This window comes from Podarcis erhardii, assembly GCF_964252035.2.
Source record: "Podarcis erhardii genome assembly, chromosome: 2".
In the NCBI taxonomy this organism is placed as follows: Eukaryota; Metazoa; Chordata; class Lepidosauria; order Squamata; family Lacertidae; genus Podarcis; species Podarcis erhardii.
The window spans coordinates 80,310,066-80,330,530 of NC_138498.1; the positions used below are offsets into that span (position 1 = coordinate 80,310,066).

General features: G+C 39.2%; 1 protein-coding gene and 2 long non-coding RNA genes across 7 annotated transcripts in view; 2 read left to right on the forward strand and 1 right to left on the reverse strand.

Annotated features, from left to right (window-relative positions):
* LOC309334534 overlaps positions 1-14,755 on the forward strand; it is a 125,628-nt gene extending 110,873 nt beyond the window's left edge. For 2 of the 3 annotated variants that reach the window (XR_014153140.1, XR_014153142.1), the window contains 3 exons: positions 9,440-9,553; positions 12,970-14,240; positions 14,570-14,755. This is a non-coding gene — a long non-coding RNA (uncharacterized lncRNA). The remainder of the gene's footprint in view (positions 1-9,439; positions 9,554-12,969; positions 14,241-14,569) is intronic. The other variant, XR_014153141.1, reaches the window with a different exon arrangement.
* NUP210 (nucleoporin 210) overlaps positions 1-20,465 on the reverse strand; it is a 90,977-nt gene that overhangs the window by 37,289 nt on the left and 33,223 nt on the right. For all 3 annotated transcript variants that reach the window (XR_014153131.1, XR_014153132.1, XM_081848809.1), the window contains 11 exons: positions 17,258-17,395; positions 14,763-14,918; positions 9,337-9,535; positions 8,449-8,594; positions 7,279-7,500; positions 5,359-5,532; positions 4,875-5,067; positions 4,462-4,568; positions 3,240-3,344; positions 3,052-3,153; positions 1,313-1,441 (listed from right to left, as the gene is read on the reverse strand). Coding sequence is in view for 1 of the 3 variants with exons in the window: in XM_081848809.1 (XP_081704935.1) it covers positions 1,313-1,441; positions 3,052-3,153; positions 3,240-3,344; positions 4,462-4,568; positions 4,875-5,067; positions 5,359-5,532; positions 7,279-7,500; positions 8,449-8,594; positions 9,337-9,535; positions 14,763-14,918; positions 17,258-17,395 (1,671 nt within the window). In the remaining 2 variants the exon portion in view is untranslated. The remainder of the gene's footprint in view (positions 1-1,312; positions 1,442-3,051; positions 3,154-3,239; positions 3,345-4,461; positions 4,569-4,874; positions 5,068-5,358; positions 5,533-7,278; positions 7,501-8,448; positions 8,595-9,336; positions 9,536-14,762; positions 14,919-17,257; positions 17,396-20,465) is intronic.
* On the forward strand, positions 14,838-19,456 carry LOC309334542. The gene is made up of 4 exons (XR_014153153.1): positions 14,838-14,925; positions 16,717-16,886; positions 17,277-17,373; positions 18,805-19,456. It is a non-coding gene; the product is annotated as an uncharacterized lncRNA (long non-coding RNA).

The window sequence follows — 20,465 nt, forward strand, 5'->3', positions numbered from 1 at the left end:
TGTTCACATTTTCTCTGAAGCAATTCTCCCAGATTGTCAACACCTTTATGATTAATACTGATAAGTTGCTAAGCTACCAGTGCTGGATCAGGCTACTGCAAGGTAGCAAAAGAAGGGAAGTCATTCTCTTTATTTTTCAGAAGTGATAGTCTGTTCAGACTTGGAATAGCCACCCTTGCCTACTATTATTATTGTGATATTTGTAGGGGCTAGAGATGACTTTTTGGGTGGTGGTCGGGGGCGGAGAACACAGCACATTATAGTGTTAAAACGCTTGGCATACATTGGTCTCGTTCAGAGGTAATGCTATGTTATTGCATCACATTTAAATGAGACCTTTATCTCAGTAACTTTAGGTAGATCAGTATTATTATCCTCATATTGCAGGGCAGGCTGAGAAATAGTGACTTGTCGAAGGCCACCTAGTGAGTTCTCACTTCAGTATCTTTGGCAGTATGTTTTACTAGCTCTCTATTACTCTGTTTCAGGACTCCTTAGGGCCTGTGGGCAGCTTAGATACAATATCCTAAATAAGCCCACAAGTCACACCACTTATAATGAATGAATGAGCCCCTCAAAGCCCACTTGAGTAGAATGTCTTATAGCCAACAGTGTAAGTTCTGTTAACATGTTTGATGCATGTAAAGGAAAATACCGTGTTGACTTCTGATTGGTAGAGCTGGCCCAGTCATTAGGCAGGGTGAGGCTGCTGCTCAGGTGGCAAACGCTCCCCAGACAACACAGCTGCCGATGTCTTGCCACCTTTGTTCAGTGGTGAAGCGCCACTGCCACTGGTGTCGATTTTGGACACGATTGCATCAATTTTGGGCAATATCTTGCCTAAAACCACACCCCCAAATTGGCATGATTTTGCCTGAAATCAGCGCTGATGGCACTGCTGTTTTGCCACCAGCAGATGTGGCAGCATGCATTGTGGCAGCAGAGCAGGCAGCGGTGGCAAGAGAAGGTTGTTGTAGGTGGCAATGGCAGTCAGGCAAGGCAAGGCAGCACTTCCCATTTTGTCTCCTGCTACTCCTGCTGAGTGGGCTGGCAGATTTGGTTCCCATACTGAGTTGTGATTGTCTGTAAGGAAACCTTGATGCACAAGCTTCTGCTTGCAGGTAAGTGTGCTGTGGGATCAAGATACCTAGGTGTGCAGGTGTATGATCACCCAGAGCACCTACTTTTTTTTTTTTAAGCACTGCAAGTGGTTCTTCAAAGGAAGCCAACATAAAGTTGGGGGCAGGGCTAAAAGTGCAACCAACATGCTATTCCCCTGTACATGAGTAATCACATAGAAATGAATACTAACCTTGTCAACAACTCCAACAGATACTACTTGTATATCAGACACATGCACTTCCACTTTGGCAAGAGTAGTAGAAGCAAGGCACAAATCATGAATCATTATAGACAGTGACCCTGGATGTAAAGGATATACCTAAAATACCAGAAAGGGTGGGAGGGGAGAACATACAAAATGCAATTCTTAATGGTTCTGAATTTTCTTACAGCAATCAACAAATGGAACACTGCTATCCTGGATAAAAGAGAAATGCACCAATATTTTAAAAGGCATTTTTCCTCTAAAGGAGAATCTACCCCTTTCAAGTAAAGCTGTAAAATATATTTAAGCTTTCTCCTGTCACTGAGTTAGTGCAAAGGGCCTGTAGGTAGCATTTGCATTAACAGACCCTAATGCAGAGCGTAACCTCTAGACCTGTATTCTCCCCACCGGCATCAGTAACACAAAAACAAGACACAAATCATGAAGAGAAAGGAAGAGGTCTTTTTTTTAAAGACCTTAAAAAAGAAAATACAGACAAAATTTGAGAAAAGCAAGATATATCATGCTAAAGTGCAACACTTTCTGGAATGGCTGAGCCTAGTTTCACTACTACAAAAGGCATCAGATGAAATATGCATAAATCTGATTTGCTGATGAGTTTATTTATGTAATTGACAGGTTGTAGCCAAGCAAGTCCTACTCAAGAGTAGACCCACTGAAATCAACGAGCCTGAAATAGCACTAATTACAACCAATGTTTTTTTATTGCCTCCCCAAGTGGCTCACATCAACACAGAAATGAGAGGAAGGTCCCGCCCTCAACTTGGTAAGTAAAACGACAAGACACACAAGGAAAGGGGAGTGGTGGGAAATAGCAGAGGAAGGAAATCAGTTTGAAAAGGTCAACAAGAAGTGGCAACTTGTAGCCAGGCATTTACCATCAGTTTGGGCTAGGCTAATCTTGCTGGTACAGTAACTGATCCAACTAATCTCTGAATTAGAAATTATTGTATTAATCCAAGTTTTAAAATGTTTTGTTAAAGTAATTCTTTATACTATTATGGCTACAGAATGCTTGTATTTCTACATTTAGAAAGAGATGTTTTATCTACACATTTGCCCAGCAAATGACAAAATAAGTCATATACAGAAGGGTTTTTTGTTTTGCTGAATTTAATGACACAGTCTAAATTAGCCAGGGAATAATTTATCCAGGACTCAAAGGAGAGTCAGTCAAGAGTCTTGGTAGGCCCTAGTCACTACAGGGTAAAATGGAAAAGTTCTCTGATTTCCCAGAACTTCATAGTGGTCAGCCAGCTTTATTATTTATTGAAGTATTTACAACCTGCACTTTCATAAAAGTATATATCAAGGCAGTATGCAGCATACAATATACTAAGATCCAAGGTTTTGATTTACCATTTTCCTGGGCTCTAGTCCACTTGATTGTAAGAAAAAACCTCAAAATGGTTTACAGTATGCAGTCCTGGACACCAGGAATATATCTCGCAGAAGCCCACTAAGATTAAATACAGGGCCTTGTTTAACTCCTATTCATTCCAAATAGATTTGTTTGGGATATGTTCCTGGGAGGCTGTACCCATGATTTCCCTAACATACAGGAGTTCTCATTGGAAATTCTAAGGCTGCTTTATTGAAACTAATGAGCATGACTTCAGGCTCCCGCCACTCTACTTTAGAAAAATCATTGTGTACTAAAGAGTTTTCCCTCTAAAGTAAAAACAGTGCATTATGCTACTTACCACTGCAACACCTTGAGCTTCTTCATAAGTCACTTTTGCAATGTTGAGAGCACTGGTATTAACAAGAAAATATCCAGAGCCCTCCTTTATGAGCAGTTCAGCCTGCCAAGAAAAGTACATATTATATAATTTACATAGCTTATATTTTTGCGCAGTTCACTTAATAATGTGTAAAGGAAATGCCTTACCTTGACAGCCTGGTGATTATAGATAGTCACTTCTTTAGGACTCACTTTTACATCATCCACGAGTATTAGCTCAGCGCTGGAGGACACAGGTGTAAGAGGTTCATACTGTAAGGGATAAAGAAGGCAACCCAAAAGTGCCACATGAAACTTCTGATCTGATGTCATTTAGAAAAACACTTTGCTTTGTACTGTTTGCAATTATGCATTATCACTGCACACCATATACTGATATTGCAGTATAGAAATGGTGGCATATACAGTATTTAATTAGTAAATGAATATGCAGAGTTTTATTATAGTTAAATAGGTTGTGGAAGACTGCTTCCCAGAAGCAGGTGGTGTCTGGATCTGACAGCATTGCCTATTTGGCTTTAGGTCAGCACAGTACAGGTACAGCTGTAGAAGCATCTCATTGGCTCTGCTGCTGTACCTGCCCAGTGCCAACCTCCCATCACCTCACCCTCTTGGTTACTGGCATTCACCTCCAAGATGGGATGCCCCATAAGAAATGCCACCCTGTCGGTCACTACTGCCTAGTAACCAGTTCATCATTCCTGTATTTCTCTATATTGGCATAACATGCCAATGTATTTTGGTGAGCCTAGTCAAAATAAGCCTATTCTTCAGCTCATGGTTCAGTGGTGTACCTTGAAATGGCATCTAATTGTGTTTTCCACTTGAGATCTGAAGTAAAATTAGACTTCATTAATTCCTCACATTAGCTCTACATTCTCAATCAAATCTCCTAATTCCCACTCCTTCTCTTTGTGAGATGGAACTTAATACCGTATGATCTTAGAGATTACTTGGTACTATGTAGTGATGCTGACAATGGATGCTCCCTTAATCTAGAAGAGGATGATTAGGGTGCAAGCCAGACATTAGCAAAGCATGTGGGGCATATGATGAGGCATTTAGAGCTGCAGCTGTAATAAGTGACTTCGATGCTCTGCATCAAGGCAGAATCAGTTATCAAATCAGGTATACAAATACAGAACTCCATAGTATTTGATTATAGTACTAAACGAAAAAGGGGAGCAATGGCACTTCTTGTGCTGGAAAAATGTATTTAAGTGCTTCTGTCAGGCCCATAACTGTCTGCATTATGATGAATATATTTTAAAGCTACTAAAATGCTATATAAATGCACTAAGAAAAACTGGCTATAGCAAATATACCTCATTAGGGCAGAGTAGGTAAAGCTGGAATAAAACTGCATTACCGGTTTATTCACTTCTGCAGCAGCAAGATGAAGATGTTGATATCCAGCCGCAGTGGCAGATATAGTCACTGCTCCAGGTTTATTGTGAACTAAAACAGTTTGCAATCCTAAGGAAAAAAGAAAGACAAAACTGGAAAAGGAGCATTTACTACCTGGCTAAGCATCAGTATACAGAAGCATGGAGGAAACTAACCTTTCTCCCCTCATTTCATTGTATCTTTAAAATTCATTGTATCTTTAAAATATTTTAAAAATAGCATTTTTCTCATCAAAGTGTGAACAAAAAGAAAGAATCAGACCCATTCCAAGAAGGAAAAAAAACACCCTACAGAAAGCAAAGTGATCTAGCACTAATGCCACCAAGTTCAACCAGTTTACCCAAACAAATGATACACAATGTCCTGGAGTCGTACCATGCATTTTGTTCTGACCATTTCCATGATTTTTCAAAAACAGCTCCATTGGCATATCAGCTTCTATGCTGGCCAGTGAATATTTTGTTGATTCCCAGATAATATTAAGGGAACTAAAATTGTCAAATTTACGTCCCTGTTGATCATAAACCTCCATCTCCAATACTGGATTGCGATATTTCGAGACAGGGACCTGGAAGAGAAATCAACAGGAAAAATTATCCTTGGAATTGTGTAGAATTGAAAGACAAGCCATGGTGTATTGTAATGCAACGATCATATTTTTCAACTGAACAAATGTTTGAATATTTCTGTGAAAAAACAGGGGAAACTGTCGTCTCTCAAGCGTGTTGAAAGATTGCCTACATGATTGGCCCCAGCCGTGTGCTAGCAGGAATTTAAACCTTTCAGCAGTATGTTGGGATGAGGCCTATGCCATTTCTTAAATGCTAGTTAAAGATAGATATTTTACTATCATTCTTACCCCTTGCTTGTTCTGATGAAGAAAAGGACAGGAGAGACCTATCTCTGGTTCTGCATATATAGATGCCAAAGTGAATCGGGAGGGGCTGGCACAGATCAGCGTCAGAACAGCAGGTTCAGCAGCTGGAAAGGGGTTAGTAACCGTGGGCTTGTTTCCAATTATTAAGGAAATTACCTGCACAAAAATGAGAAAATGAATGAAAAGAAAATAGGAATGCTGTGCTATGAAGGCATTTTTTTGTCACACAATCTAAAGCAAACTCACTTCTCTTTCTCTCTTGCTCTCTCACTCTCTCTCTCTTGCAAGAAATATTAAGCCAACATGAGTTTATGTTCCAGTAATAACCTGCACTCCTGACAGATAAAGATGTATCATTTTGACATTTATTTTCATACACAGTTCCAGCCCATTATCAAAGCACAACTTCTCACTGATTATTGCTATTATACCAAGCTTAACACCGCAAAACAAAAATCAAGCTTTTAAGATTTTGAAACAGATGGCAGAGCTTTCTTTCTTCAAGGAAAAGGAAAGTACAAAGTAACTGGTATGTACATATACCAAAGGCTAGTTTAAGAGTTGTTAGTTTATTTCTTAATGCTCAAGGCTTTTTCATTTTCTTTCCTGACAAAAGCAATATTCTTACCCTATAAGAATATCAACTGACAGCACATTTCAAGTCATTGTAGATTATATGAACACTATGAGAACAACTTTCTAAGTGTTGCTGGTTCTATATTTTTTCCTCTCTTTGTCTTGACCTGAACATGAATATTTTTAATGAACATACCTGGCTGTACCTGATAATAGACAGTAGGTGACTTTCATCTAAATGAATATGCAAATGCAGATCCTTTTATGGGGTGCATCAAAGTCTTAAGACACTTGTGAAACTGAGCACACTCAAAGAAAGTTAATATAGTGGTACCTCGGGTTAAGTACTTAATTCATTCCGGAGGTCCATGCTTAATCTGAAACTGTTCTTAACCTGAAGCACCACTTTAGCTAATGGGGCCTCCTGCTGCTGCTGCGCTGCCACCGCGTGATTTCTGTTCTCATCCTGAAGCAGAGTTCTTAACCTGAAGCAATATTTCTGGGTTAGCGGAATCTGTAGCCTGAAGCGTATGTAACCCGAGGTGCCACTGTAGAGTCAAATAGTGCAAATTGAATTGCTGAGAGACTTAGGTGAGTTTGTTTTGCTCTCTCCCCGCCCCCCCATTTGTACTTATGACATATTTGAAAATTGTTCAGATGTCCAATAACCCCAAGACAGTTTGGCACTTATCTTTTCTTACAGTTCTCCATTTATATCTGCAGAACCTCCGAAAATAGTTTAAGGAGGAAAAAACACCAATGACTGTTCAATGCCCTCTGAGAAAAAAAAGCAGTGGTCTTGTACTCAGCAACTGAACTCAGCTGTTGAAGCTTTTAACACATTCTGTGACATAAAAGGGTTCTGTGAAAAAGCACTTGTGATGTTAACCTAATTTTGAAATGCTTAGTTCTCAAGAGTGATATTAGATTTATCAGAATCTATATAAAGAGCAGCAACTAATTTATGCATTCAAGTTTTGTATTATACTGTATTAACTTTGGCACGCCCCAAAAAAGCTCAACAACTCTGCTCAATCCAATGGGTAGATCACTGCCGGGGTTTTTTTATAGTGGGAGTAGATCACAGTCTCTTGGGAGCTGGACATGTCTGCTTTATGGAATGCAATTTTATGAAGCCTTATTATCTTAGCTAAAATTGTCTCTCTCAGGTTTCCCCCCCCCTCAATCTATTTGTATGCCACTTTCCCACAAAACTGTGCCCAAAGTGTCTCACAACACATCAATTGAACATGTATAGCCATTCAATATATATTTTTGTGGTCTCAAAGTCCAACAAAATTTATCATCTCCATCTGTCTTACTCACTTGTTCCCCCAGGGCTCTGCAAGATGCTCTAACCCAATGTTGAAAAGGGTTCCTAGTTGTAGGTGGCCCTAGTAATGATAAACCGACATTGTCTGAATCTTCAGCGCTGATGTTCCTGTAGAACTTTGATGGTTCTAGTACCCATGGTCTGGGTCCCCCTTCAAATATTATATCTTTGGAGGAGCCCAAAGTTACCAGGGCAGCAGAAATGGGATCAACAGTCTAGAAGAAAAAAATAACCCTGATTAGAATTTGGTACAAAACTACAAAATACTGAAAATAATATAATAATAGCACATCATACTGTTGTCTCACATTGATCTTCATGTTTAACCTATGAGATTTATATACTCTGCTTGGAATTCTTGAAATATTGAAGCCTCCAAACTGTATCCAAAATTACTATAAAAATTAAAACAGCAACTCTAAGTATAAATAAACCTAACCTAACTAAATGCACACTTAGCTGTGAAAAATCAAATAATCTCTCATGTTGAACGACTTTCTACCAAGTTTAGGAATCTTTTATCATATGATTTAAACATAGCTTAAAGTTGTTTTGGGGTGCGGTCTGAATATGAAGTGACATTAGAAATCAATGGAATATTGGAACAAAACCTGTATTACCTCACTATCTTTGCTTACAAGCAAAACATTTCAGAGCATAGTGCTGGTTTAACCCCACCTAAAGTTGTAGCTCATTACAAACATGGAATTTCTCCATGCAAGTGACTTTTCTGAATCTTCTTTTCCCCACTGTGTCTCCCCCCCCTCCTTCCCCCAAAAAATCTGCTTTTAAAACTATTGTGATATCTATTTAAGCAAGCGACAGCTAGTGCTCTGGACCACTGAGACATACTAAAAAGTTCTAGATTAATTCAATCTAGCTATTACTGCATCATTAATGAAACAGGCTTATCATCTCAAGGGTACATGTCCACAAGTGGTTGGACATTCTGTAGTTCCTGAAACCCGTAAACAGTTTATAAGGACTATTCAAGGTAGAAAGCATCAGAGATCCAAGCATACGGGAATGAAGCTATTTGATTTTTATAGAAATCCTTTGTATCCTATAAGGCTTCAGCTCAAATCACTCAGTATTGCAAATAATTATTTACTGAAGAATCAAAAGCCACAAAGACTAAGAAAAAGGGGGAACTAAAGGCTTACTTTTAGTGGCAGATGGGCAGCTATTGTAATACTGGCACTGAGGTGGATATGTTCATGGGTGTAACTAACAACAAGTGCTGTATATCCTTGGGCTTCAGCTTTTACCCTGACCCCACTGCAGTAGTCAGAAGTTGGCTTTAGTCTTCCTGTTAAGGAAATCAAAGGAGAGTGAAAATGTGCAATGTGAATATTACTTGAGTAAATTTAAAATCAAATTTATTCATGTTGTTTTTATAAGTAAACCACCCTGAATAATCTAAATACAAGAACAATAACACATATAAAGTAACACAAATAGCGAAGTGAAAAGTCAGCAGATCAAAACAGTATTGCTAGCACTGCGACAGTCTTGGGGTGAAGGAAAGGTCGGTGACCATTTTGCGCAGGAGTCCCAATTTCTGCTCCAGTACACATCGACAGAGAACGTATAAGCATGACCCACCCCCACCCCTGTTCTGCCTTCTTCTGAGTCTAAAAGGACCCATGCATTGGTGATCGCATGTCAGTTGGACAAGCTTAAAATGGGCGCCACCTGTACTATCAATCCCTATTATGTAACCAGTTGTGTTGTTGTTGTTGTTTTACCAACTTTTATTATTATTACAAATGGATGAAACACAACCAAAGTGGACTGGGAACCTGTATCCTTCCAGAGGTTGCTGACTTCCAACTCCCATCAGCCCCATCCAGCATAGCCAATGGTGAGGAATGATGGGAATTGTAACAACTGAGAAAGCAACAAGCTCTCAACCCCTGATCTATATAACACCTCTTAGTTATTCATAAGCATTTGCTATTGATAAAAGAAACCTTAGCATGCCAGTAAGTGGATTACATATTTGTTCCTCTATCTTATAAACTGAAATGAAGTAATTCCTTTTAAGCCACCTTGAAGTGGAATGAATACACCACGGTTCTCAACCTCGACAACTAAATCAAAATGTGAACAGTCACTCAGGGTGACCATCTGACTGGTTTCTTCATTCATTAGGCCATTAATCTTCAGAGGCAGCTCCAGGATTTCACCCACACGTGCTTCAACTCGACACGGCGTGAACTCCATGCCACTAGGTTCTGTCACGTACACCTAGGAAACAATAATGAGGTAAGACACAGCAGCCAGAATGGAGATAATGAACAAAACCTGAACTGGAAATTTTGAAATGCCAAGAGGAAGTTGCTTATTTTTAGCCACTTTTAACTATCTGAAAGTTTCACTTTTAACCTCAAAAATTTCCAACTTCTAATTTGAAATGCGTGACTTGCAGACAATTAACTTTGTTATAATCAGAACAAAGCATGACACAAATACCTTGCAGAGCTCCTGAGACTCTTAGAGATCTCTCTCTCTCTCACACACACCCGATTACACAGCTCACATCCATTATGCCCACACACAGTCAAAAAAGGGAGACCTAGGGAGAGGTCCAAAGGCAGACATGGGCAAAGTCCCTCAATATGGTTTGGTTTATGTATTAAGGAGGCATGGCAGTAACTGACTTCAGAAGGCAATGGAATTGCTAGGGAAGACATGACATTCTTTGTTAACTTCCTATAAATTACACTTTATTTCTTTAAGGTTCAATAATATCTGTCTAATGGACCTACACTTATCTAATTCCTCATTCAAGAATAACAGAGGCAGTAGTTCCTTCTTAGAAAATCTAAATGCAAGCAAAGAGCTCCTTAGGATCTTGATTGCACCTTTCCTTTCTCCCCTAATGCACTTGGTGCTATATCTGAGTTAAGGACTAGATTCATTTTTGTTAGAGTTGTCATGCTCTAGATTTCTGCAATTGTGGGAGTTTCACCACAATGAGCTTTAAGAACCTCTAGGTTTGATATTTTCTCAAAACTTAAAATCTGTGTATTGACCATATGGCCAAACACGACAATGTAATATAACCTTTGTTGAATGCCTACTGTTCCGAAGGAGATTTAAATCTTTGGGGTTTATTCTTTATAACATGCTGACAATGAAAGTGACCAAGCTGAATTCTTGTCATCCAAAAGGGAAATTCCCACTCATTTCAATTTCTTCATTTCATCTCTGACTCAATGCTCAGGAATTGGGCAAGAGATAGTGACAACGCTACTGGTAACAGATAAGCTGAGATCCTTTTGTGGAGATAGAAATAATAAACTGAAATGCATTTGAACATCTCATTTTAACATCATATTGTCCAAACGTGAATGTGCAGGTGTCACTCCATAATAGTAGAATAGGAATTTAGCACCTTATAAACATTGCAGTCACTGTAAGTGTATTACTCTGATCCCCCTCACTTCTTCAAGGAGTCCTCTCTCTTCCGAAAGGGCATCCAATACCATGGCTCTCAAAATGTGTATCAGAAGCCTAGGGAATCCCAGGCAAGCATAGGGCCTTGTGGCAGGTGAAGCTTTTCTCTCCAAGCCAAAACAGGTTGGCTAAATTGAATGTCCCCTGAGAGTGGACCTTTAGGGATTGGATTGTAGGGGGTGACATCACTCCTTCTTCAATATGACTTGGAAAGAAGGGAACTTGGAAAGAGATGCTACTTCTTAGATTTTATCTGTGCTAGGACTTAGGAGGTGGTCAGAGAACCTCTTCTATTCTCCTTTGTATGCCTGTGTTGCATTAATAGTCCACATGTTATTACAGCAGGCTCTGTCCATTTCAATAAACACAGCTTATAGACATATAAATATAAACAGGACTGTGGTCAATCACACTGAGTCAGAGTGAATGCACAGCAGGATTGGCGCGTGCTTAGTACACATGTGACTGTTGTGTTTATTGACAGCTCACTTCTGTCACATATTTTCTATAATATACACATGGAAATGCTATCTCAAATGTGGGGAGAAGCAGATGCTTAAATTCCAAGTTTATATTTTATTCCTTGCTATCATCAAGAAATCATCACAGATGGATAGCAACATTTCATAACAACTGCTTGATCAAAGCTTTTATTCAGTGTGTCTAACTTTTTAAGCCACCTGTCTAATGCTTCAGGTTAAATTGTGGACCATATGGCATGGTGTTAAAAATGTAATCCTCATGAAGGGTATAGACTACTTGCATAACCTGATAATCAAGGTCAGCAGGCAGATGTTTGCTTCAAACACAGGATGCAAAGCTTGAGCAGAGACAGTTAAAATGTTAAACTGAAGGCACTTGTTTCATTTAATGCTCGTTCTTGCAAGTTCAAATGAGATGAAGTGCACTCATATGGCTCTGCGCTTTGAATCATGAATCTCAAAGTAAAGGTTTAACTAAACATCTCATTTCTGAGCCTCATGTAGGCAGCTATCATTTCCTGGAAAATGACATTTTGGGGACAGAGATATTGTGTGGTACATACACACAGTGTAAGACTGCATAACAAACCTCTATCTAACTTTAGTAGTAGGTTATCAAGCAGGATAACACTGCAACTTAATATTTAAACTGCTGTGTTTAATGTCCATTTAAATTATTTTTGAAAGGGCAGACAGACTGCTTAAAACAGATTGAAAACAAGTGGTTACATATACCATAGGCACTGCAGATGCAACTTCTAGAACAGTTCTATTGAACAAAACTTGCTTAGAAATATATTTCCTGCAACACATATTACTTTCATACCAAGAGTGACTGTCTAGTAAATGCCTTTTCGCTCTGGAACAGTCACTATGTTCCTGGGAAATGCACCCTAGCAAAAGGGCTTTTAGAAAACAAACATGCAATGTGAACTTGGCAGGATTCCAATAGCTCTTGATTAAAATAGCAGGCAGTGGCTCTTTAACCAGATTCCTCTCCATTAGTTGTTGCATTATAACTGGTCCAGGTGGTACCATCTATCTGACATAAGCACAGTAGTCCAAATGAAAACGTATCTCTATATTCTTAAGTACACAGGCTCTAGAGAGTCAGGTTGGGCACATATAATACCTGGCTGATCTTAGAAGTCGGGCTTTGCTTGTGCTATTAAAGACAGTGCAATTGTGTATGTGGGGATGTCTTTGAAGCCAGTTCAGAAACTACAAATAGTACAGAATTCAGCTGTGAGATTACGGACTGGGACCAGAAGGTCTGAACATATTACACCAATTCTGGCCCAATTGCACTGGCTACTGTTTAGTTTCTGAGCTCAATTCAAAGTGCTGGTTTCATCTATGAAATCTTACGTGGCTAAAGATGCCTCAAGGAACACCTCTCTCCACATGAACCAGCTCAGACTCAGAGATCTTCATCAGAGGACCTTCTCCATGTATCTCTTCCTAGGGAGGTCTGGAAGGTGGCTACAAAACAACAGGCTTTTTCAGTGGGGCTCTCCATCTGTGGAATGCTCTCCGCAGGGATATGTGTCTGGCACCATCACTGTCAGTTTGGGGGCACCAGACCAAGACATGATTTACCCAGGCTATTGGTTGTTAAGTTAGCCTCTACTGTAGTTCTCAGTTTTTAGTAAGGTGGGGCAGACATTTCTTACTGTATTTTTGAATGAGCATTTTAGGAACTTTGTACTGTATAAAGTTTTCTCTCTCTCTGGTTTACAGCTATACAGTTTGACTGAAACAATTGGCCTGGTACCTGCTAATTAGTTCCTGTCTGCTTACTAGCCTGGGTCCACAATCACCCAGATTTACCCCTTCCAAACATACAACACATTCAGCACCTGGCTCTGCATGTATTCCTATTCATACTAGATTAGGTTTGCACGTGCACCTCTTTACAGTTGTTAAATATGGTAAGCTCTGATGGTGCCAATCATCTATTTGAAAAACTAGGAGGAAGAGGGGAAATTAAATCCAGAATCACAACAGGTGTGAAGTGTGGTTAACTATCTGTTTGACAGGTGAGTGTGCAGAAATCTGCATGAACTATGGATCAGTCATTATATATAATTGTAGCTGAAAATTGGCTCTCCAGGAGTTTAAAATGTTTGCAATTTCACTTTGGGAGGAGAACAGATAATTTGGAAAACTTATTTAGAAGCCTCCTTCTTCCTTTTCTGGCTAAAGACTATTTCAGGTAAGTCAATTTTGTGTCTTGGAACCTGAATTTCACCAATCCAATCTTTCTACAAGGTTTGTAGGAAGTGGAGGTTTTAACACGTGTCTTCAAATCTTTCTGCGGTTCTCTACATCTGTAGGGTGTTAGCATTTAGCCAGATGACAATGGATAAAGGACAGCATTATTCACCTTTAGCAATTTAAAAAGGAACCAAAATTAAAATGTTGGTCATTGTGACGGAAAGCTCAGGTAGACCAGAATTTAGTGATGCAGTGCTGTGAAATTTCCTCAGAGTGGTGTAGCTTGCAGAGTTGGCAGCAGGTACAGCTATCCAGAGGGGAGTGGAGACAGCACTTTGTGAGAGAAAAAGAAAAGCAGCTGGGAGTTGGTGTTCAGCTGGATAGGAGAATAGCCTCTGAGCTTTGTGTAAAATGCACCCTGAGGAAAGTATCTATAGCCAGAGAAAGAAGTCTCTGAACTTAAAAGATAGTGACTATTGTCTTTTAAGAGTATACAGAGAAGTGAGAACTGGGAAGCTGAATTTGAAAATGGAGAAGTAGAGTTGTGAGGAAACACTCTCCTTTGGTCTCATTTCAGGAAGAAGGAAACAGATCTTCTGGAAAGAGAAAGGAATAATTCCAAACCCATTAGGAGGGGTGTGGTGATCCCTTGGTCTGCTATACTAGTAGAAGAGCCTCAGGAACGAGATTTATAGAAGACTGGGAAACTGACAAAGTACCACCTTGTCTCAGGACTCAAGGATTAAGACCTCAGCTGCAAAACTTATGCAAGTAGTTTAAGGAATTAAAATATGGTATGTATTTGCCATCTTGTTTAGAAATCCATAGCATCCACTGAATTGTTATATAAACATTAGTTAACAATTTCTTGAAATGATTCTACCTCCTGGCACATCTTTTGTTTTACCAATTTTGTTGTAAAATGAAACCTTTTTCCTGTTTAACTTCCCTAAATCTCCAAGTGCTAGAGTTTTCTTTAAAAATAAGAAAATTAGCCAGTAGTAAGAGGGGGCATGCCTCAGTCATCCTGTGCATTTTATCCTGTTTTCCCCACTTGTCTCGTACTCCATATGTATGAAAAGCTGCTTCTGCAGTATTTAACAAACATAAATAATTCATCTAGGGAAACCCTCTTGTGAGAGAAGCAAAAGGATGTTCAACATTTCCTGTCTGCTCTGAAGCCCCACAAGTAGAATTCCCTAGGCACAGAAAGAGACATGAAGTCTTCTGCTTCATGACTGATAGCACAGTGTGCCTTTTCTGCAGATTCTGATAAGACCCTTCTTGGAAGGAAAAGCAAAATAAGTATTACTTGCCTTCATTTCCCCGTAATGCAATGAATTCTGAACGTCACTGGCACGTATAATACTGACACCAATTTCATTTCCAGTGGTCATTACTCCCTTGACTGTTACTGTAGCAATGTTTTGGTTAGATGAGGACCAAGAAAAATTACCACTTCCACCATGAGCCTAGATGGTAAATGAAAAAACATAAAAAATAAATATATTCATTTTATTACTTGTTCTCATATATACCTCTAAGTTACCCATTCTGCAAATTACTCAAATAGATTAGAATAGCCTAGCCTTGAACTGCTAGCCAGACATTCATGGATAGAAACACTCTTCCGCTAAACTAGAAACATCAGGGATCCACACTCTGCTGCATTTTAATCTCTTATTTCCTTACACAAAGATGTTTCATTCATAGTTATAATGGCCACAGACACCTCTCTCCCTCTGGTTCTCTATCGCCGGCAAAATTTTTGATACCGAGAGATACCTCAGTGATTAATAGTGCCAGTAGTCAGCATATCATTTCACAAGTCAGCACACAAGAGGCCCAGCATATAGCATTGCTGCGTTCTTAAGAACTCCGATTAATTCCGTTTTACTGAAAGCCGGAGACAGCCAACTGAATGATTTCAAGTCTCAGTGCAGCTAACCTGTGTACTGCTGAAAGTGTTTTTCTACCAATGGGAATTTCTGAAAAGTATTAATGGCAAAAGGGGGCACAGAAAATTGATTTCTTGCTGTCATCATGTCTTTATTTTTAGTCTTAAGGGGAGGTTAGCTGTGTATATACATTGCTTCCGAAATTCATCAGAAGTCAGCCGCTGACAACAATGAAGAGCGCCAGTTTTCACCATGCTTCTTACAAAGGTCTGAATACTTTGGCCTGTAACACCCTTAGTCTTTCAAAGGACTCAGTTGCTGTAAAATGCATGTCATCAGCCCTAAGTCCTTTCCTAAAATCAAAACTGCTAGGTAAATCTTCACACATTTATCTTCATTTTGTGTTTGTGGCTTGAACAAGAAGATGCATTTACAGTACTCTGTTTTTATAGCGTGTAAACTATGGAGAGATGTATGACCTCACAGATCAAGTAACAGGATAGCTCTGTATGCTACACATATCAGAGATGTATCTGTTTCAGCTCTATAAAAAACCCACTGCCATAAGTAGAATATCGTCAATAGCAGTCTGATATGCGTTATAAATTCTGGCAACGAGGAAAGAAAACCCAATAAGGGCACTGTAAATTACCCACACTCTTCCACATGCAGAATTCCTTCCCACTCATCTTCTCCACTGGTCAGATTACTCTCCACATGCAGAGAGGTTGCACATGCAGGAGAGTTCCTCAAATTATCATAAATAATTTGTTTAGAATTATTCTAAGCAGAAACACAAATTTAAAAATCCCAAGAAATAATTTCACTTTCACAGGCCAAACTGCCCAAATAATCAAACTAAATAGGGGATGATCACCACCACACATCTCCCATACCCTTCTGGAGTTGGATTGGGTTCTAATACATTCTGTTCCCACTGCACCACCTCTCACATTCGGAGGGGAAGGGGTTGAATTAACAGAAGCACAAACCACGCACACACACCAGCAGGAGCATCCATTGAGTAGAGTTCTGTTCAACAGATGCTCCTACCTGCGGAAGCAAAAATCTAGATTCACCCCCATAACTTAAATTTCATTCTCTCAAATCAGATTGCTTAACTAAGACTTCTGTATTTTTACATGTCAGAAACTCACACAGCTTGGCATTTATTCCTAAAGTATGCTTCACATAGGTGCCTCTTTTCAAGTTAAACCATTTCTCATACAAAGAGGACGAAAATCTTTGTAAGAGATCTGAAGAGCTCTGACACCCTTAACTGAGTTACCTGTAAACAAAAAAAAAACAAAAAAAAAAAAAACAAAAAAAAACCAAAAAAAAAAGCTTGCGTAACAGAATTTGTTTTTCCCAGGAAAGTTCAAAGAAAAGATGCTTCTGGTTAACCTTATTCGCTGGAAACTGAGGAAGCATGAAAAGTGCAGAAGAAAAGTCATGGTTGGAAGATCTACTATAAATAAAGCCGTGGCCTTTGCTTCCCAACAGCAATGTTATTGCAATGGTGGATGAAACAGAGGAAGTGAAGTATGTCAGTGCGAGTGCTGCTCTGGCTATCTTCCCGGCAGTCAACAAAGCCCCTAACTTATGGAACCTACCTGCCATAAACCATAAGAATTTTTATTTGTTTTCCATTTGTTATTTTCTACCACCACAGGTTATGTTCTGCAATCATACCTACTTTAAAAGGAAGGCTCCTTAATCATAAGAGTGTGCCATAAAACAAAATGCAGTTCTGGAAGCAGCAGGTGTCAAATTGCAGCAGAAGAGCAACAAAATTCCATTTTCTAATAGAAAGAGGGTTGCAGCCTCAAAAGTTAATAACGTACAATAGAGTCATCAAGTACCCAATAGCGAGGCGGACTGTTTTCTGCATTTAGATGGCTTTCAGCACTTACCTTTATTGTGTACTGATAGGCTCCAGCTTTCGGCTGCCATGGAAACGTCAAAATGCTTGGTGAAAGAGCAATAGGAACATAAATGTCTACTTCTTGCTGATTCTGTACAGGAACAGGTAGTGTGTGAACACCTCCATCCTATTAAAATAAATTATGCACTAATTAAACTTTGTTTATTTGACAAAGTCTGTCTGAATCTTAAAATGATGAAATGCCGGGGGGAACTTAGGGATGCTTATTTCATCTCTGACATGTTCATGAACTTCTGCATCGTCACATACACTGGAGACACTTCTCCATGTCTCCCTGTCTCTGAAGTTACATAGGTGGCCATCTCAGCTGGCACTCAATTTAATGTACTTTCAGCACCAGGCAAAGACCTCTTTATTTTCCCCTTTTAAAGGCTGTGTGTTGATTACTATTTTGCTAAGCTGTTTTACTGTTTTAATCTATAGTTGCCCCGAGAATATTTCTGAAAGGTGTACTGTAGTGTCTTTTAATAGTAGTAATAAAAATACATACATGGGCTAAGAAGCTGATACAGAGAGTGGCCTTCTAATTTGTGTTGAAGAGCACATTTGTGTAAACATATATGGATTAGAAATGTATGATATTGATAACCTGAAGATATGGGTTCTGGTCCAAAGGCCTTACTACATTCTGGGGGCTTCCTTTCAACTCCAAACAAGTAATGTTAGGATCAAAAGGTTGTTTCCAATATCAAAACATTAGTTATATTCACAGTGGATTCAGTGAAATTAATGAATCTTGCATCAATTGATTTCATTGGGTCTACTCTAAGTAACTCAGTTGGATATGCTCTATAGTTACCCCAAAAAGCAATGGCTAATCTACAGTATATAACAATTACTATTGTTAACCAAAGACACGTTGCTCACAATAAAGTTAATTGTTAAAAAACCCACTTAGTATTTTCCACTACTACTACTACTACTACTACTACTACTACTACTACTACATTAGTATAAACACTTCAATAGAACTTTTAAATTCACATATGTGACCTAGTTGTAATCCTTACAACAGCATTATAAAGTAAGTCAGTCTCCTTATTAAACTATGCATCACTTTCCACGCTTGGATAAGACCACATCCACTAAACTTTAAGCCAGAAAGAAGTATATTTCAAAATAGAAGCTGTTTATCTGTTCCCATTAATGGGTTTTTCTGAACTCCATACCAGCAATTACATTCTAAGTCAAGAAACAATTCCCTAGACAATTATCCCAAGTAAATCAGCTTGCAACTATCCAGGGCTGCCAAGATCTGCAGCCTTGAGCAGCAACTTCTCATTAGTCACAGAAGCATTGCTTTATTTCCTGTGGGAGGTTGCTAACAAGATATTCTGGAATCAATGGTGTTGGTTATGGGGGCACTCAAAACTCTGGCATGGTGTTATATCCTTGGGGTACTTTGCACATCCAGACTGATAGCAGGGACTCAGTCACCAGCGGTCTACAGGAATGTTGCAGATTTAATTACCGTATATTATTATAACATTTCCTTTTGATACCCATGTTGGCTAGGTATGAAGAAAACCTCAGAGCCCTGCCCTCTCCTTGGTGCCAGCGAAGCATATAACTGAACACTGAAGAAACTTGCTAGGCCTCCCTCATTCCATGAGCAACTACAAAAGCCTCTTGCCTCTACAGCTTCTTCAGGACCAACAGGTGCCAGATTGTTAAGAAATAATTGCCAACACTATTGAAAAAAAATGATTAAAAGTACTCCCCCCCCCAAACCAGAGTCCTTTCTGTTGGGGATAATTCAGACTGAAATTCCCAGGTGTCAGAAAAGGTTATCTATGTATGCTACCACTGCAGCCTGTGTTTTGTTAGCCCCAAAATGGAAAACGAGCAATATCCCAACTAAAGAAGAATGGCAATTTAAGTTGACAGAATATGCACAACTTGCAGACCTAACATATAGAATAAGAGAACAAGAAGAACATATGTTTAAAAAAGACTGGAAAACTGTTATTGAATATATGGGAAATAATTGTATATAGCTGAAAACGCTGGCAGCATTAAGATAAATCCAACAGTGTAAACAAGTTTTGATGGATGCAATAATGGAATACTGAATGGTATAGTTTTTGTAAAATATGCAGGGATTTATGATATGTAAAATGAACCATGGAAAGAGAAGAAGCGAAGTCATTGATATAGTAAGGATGTAAAATGAGTATTTTAAATTGTTATACAGTGGTGCCTCATAAGACGAAATTAATCCGTTCCGTGAGGCTCTTCGTATAGCGGTTTTTTCGTCTTGCGAAGCAAGCCCATTGACAGCTTAGCGGATTAGCGCTATTAGCGGTTTAGCGGCTTTTAGCGATCAGCTGTTAAGCGGCTTATCAGCGGATCAGCTGATAAGCGGCTTAGCGGCTTAGGAAAAGGGGGGAAAAAGGGGGAAAAACCTGCAGGAACTCGCAAGACATTTTCGTCTTGCGAAGCAAGCCCATAGGGAAATTCGTTTTGCGAAGCGCCTCCAAAACGGAAAACCCTTTCGTCTAGCGGGTTTTCCGTCTTGCAAGGCGTTCGTCTTGCGGGGCACCACTGTATATATAACAACAGTAGGAAGGACTGTTCCTTCCTACCCCATTTGTCTTCAGTAATCAAGACGACACCAGGAAAGGCTTCAAAACTTGCAAATTGGGGCCAGTCTATAGGAAGTTAGCTTTGCAGCTTATCCTCGTGTTTTGGAAATTATTGATGCCCAATTTAAACAATCCACTTAATTGTTTGGTAAAGGTTTTACCAGACTGTCCTGCCTAGGATGTTTGAATGCTCCCTGTAGGAGAGGGAAAGCCCCTAACTTCAAGCATATACAAAAGAGTCAGGTTAACAAACAGAGGCAACCTAGTCTGCTCCCAAACACATTATTTTCCTTTATATACAGTGGGCTTTTTCATCATGGCTGAGCAACTCATATCTATAGCATGAAACAGTACAGTTCAGAAAAAGCTTTACTACTTGAATACACTACTTAGAAAAAAGCCCCAGTGATCGAAAATGTCCAACTGAGTTGCTTCAAATTCATGTATTTAGGGATATGTAGTCAGTTTGCAATTGTGAAGACAATTACTTGAAATGAAATTCTACTGGTATCAATGAAACTTATTTTCAAATAGATGTGCTTATAGTTGTAAGGAGTCCTCCGTTTCTATTAAAACAAGTTAATTCCCACT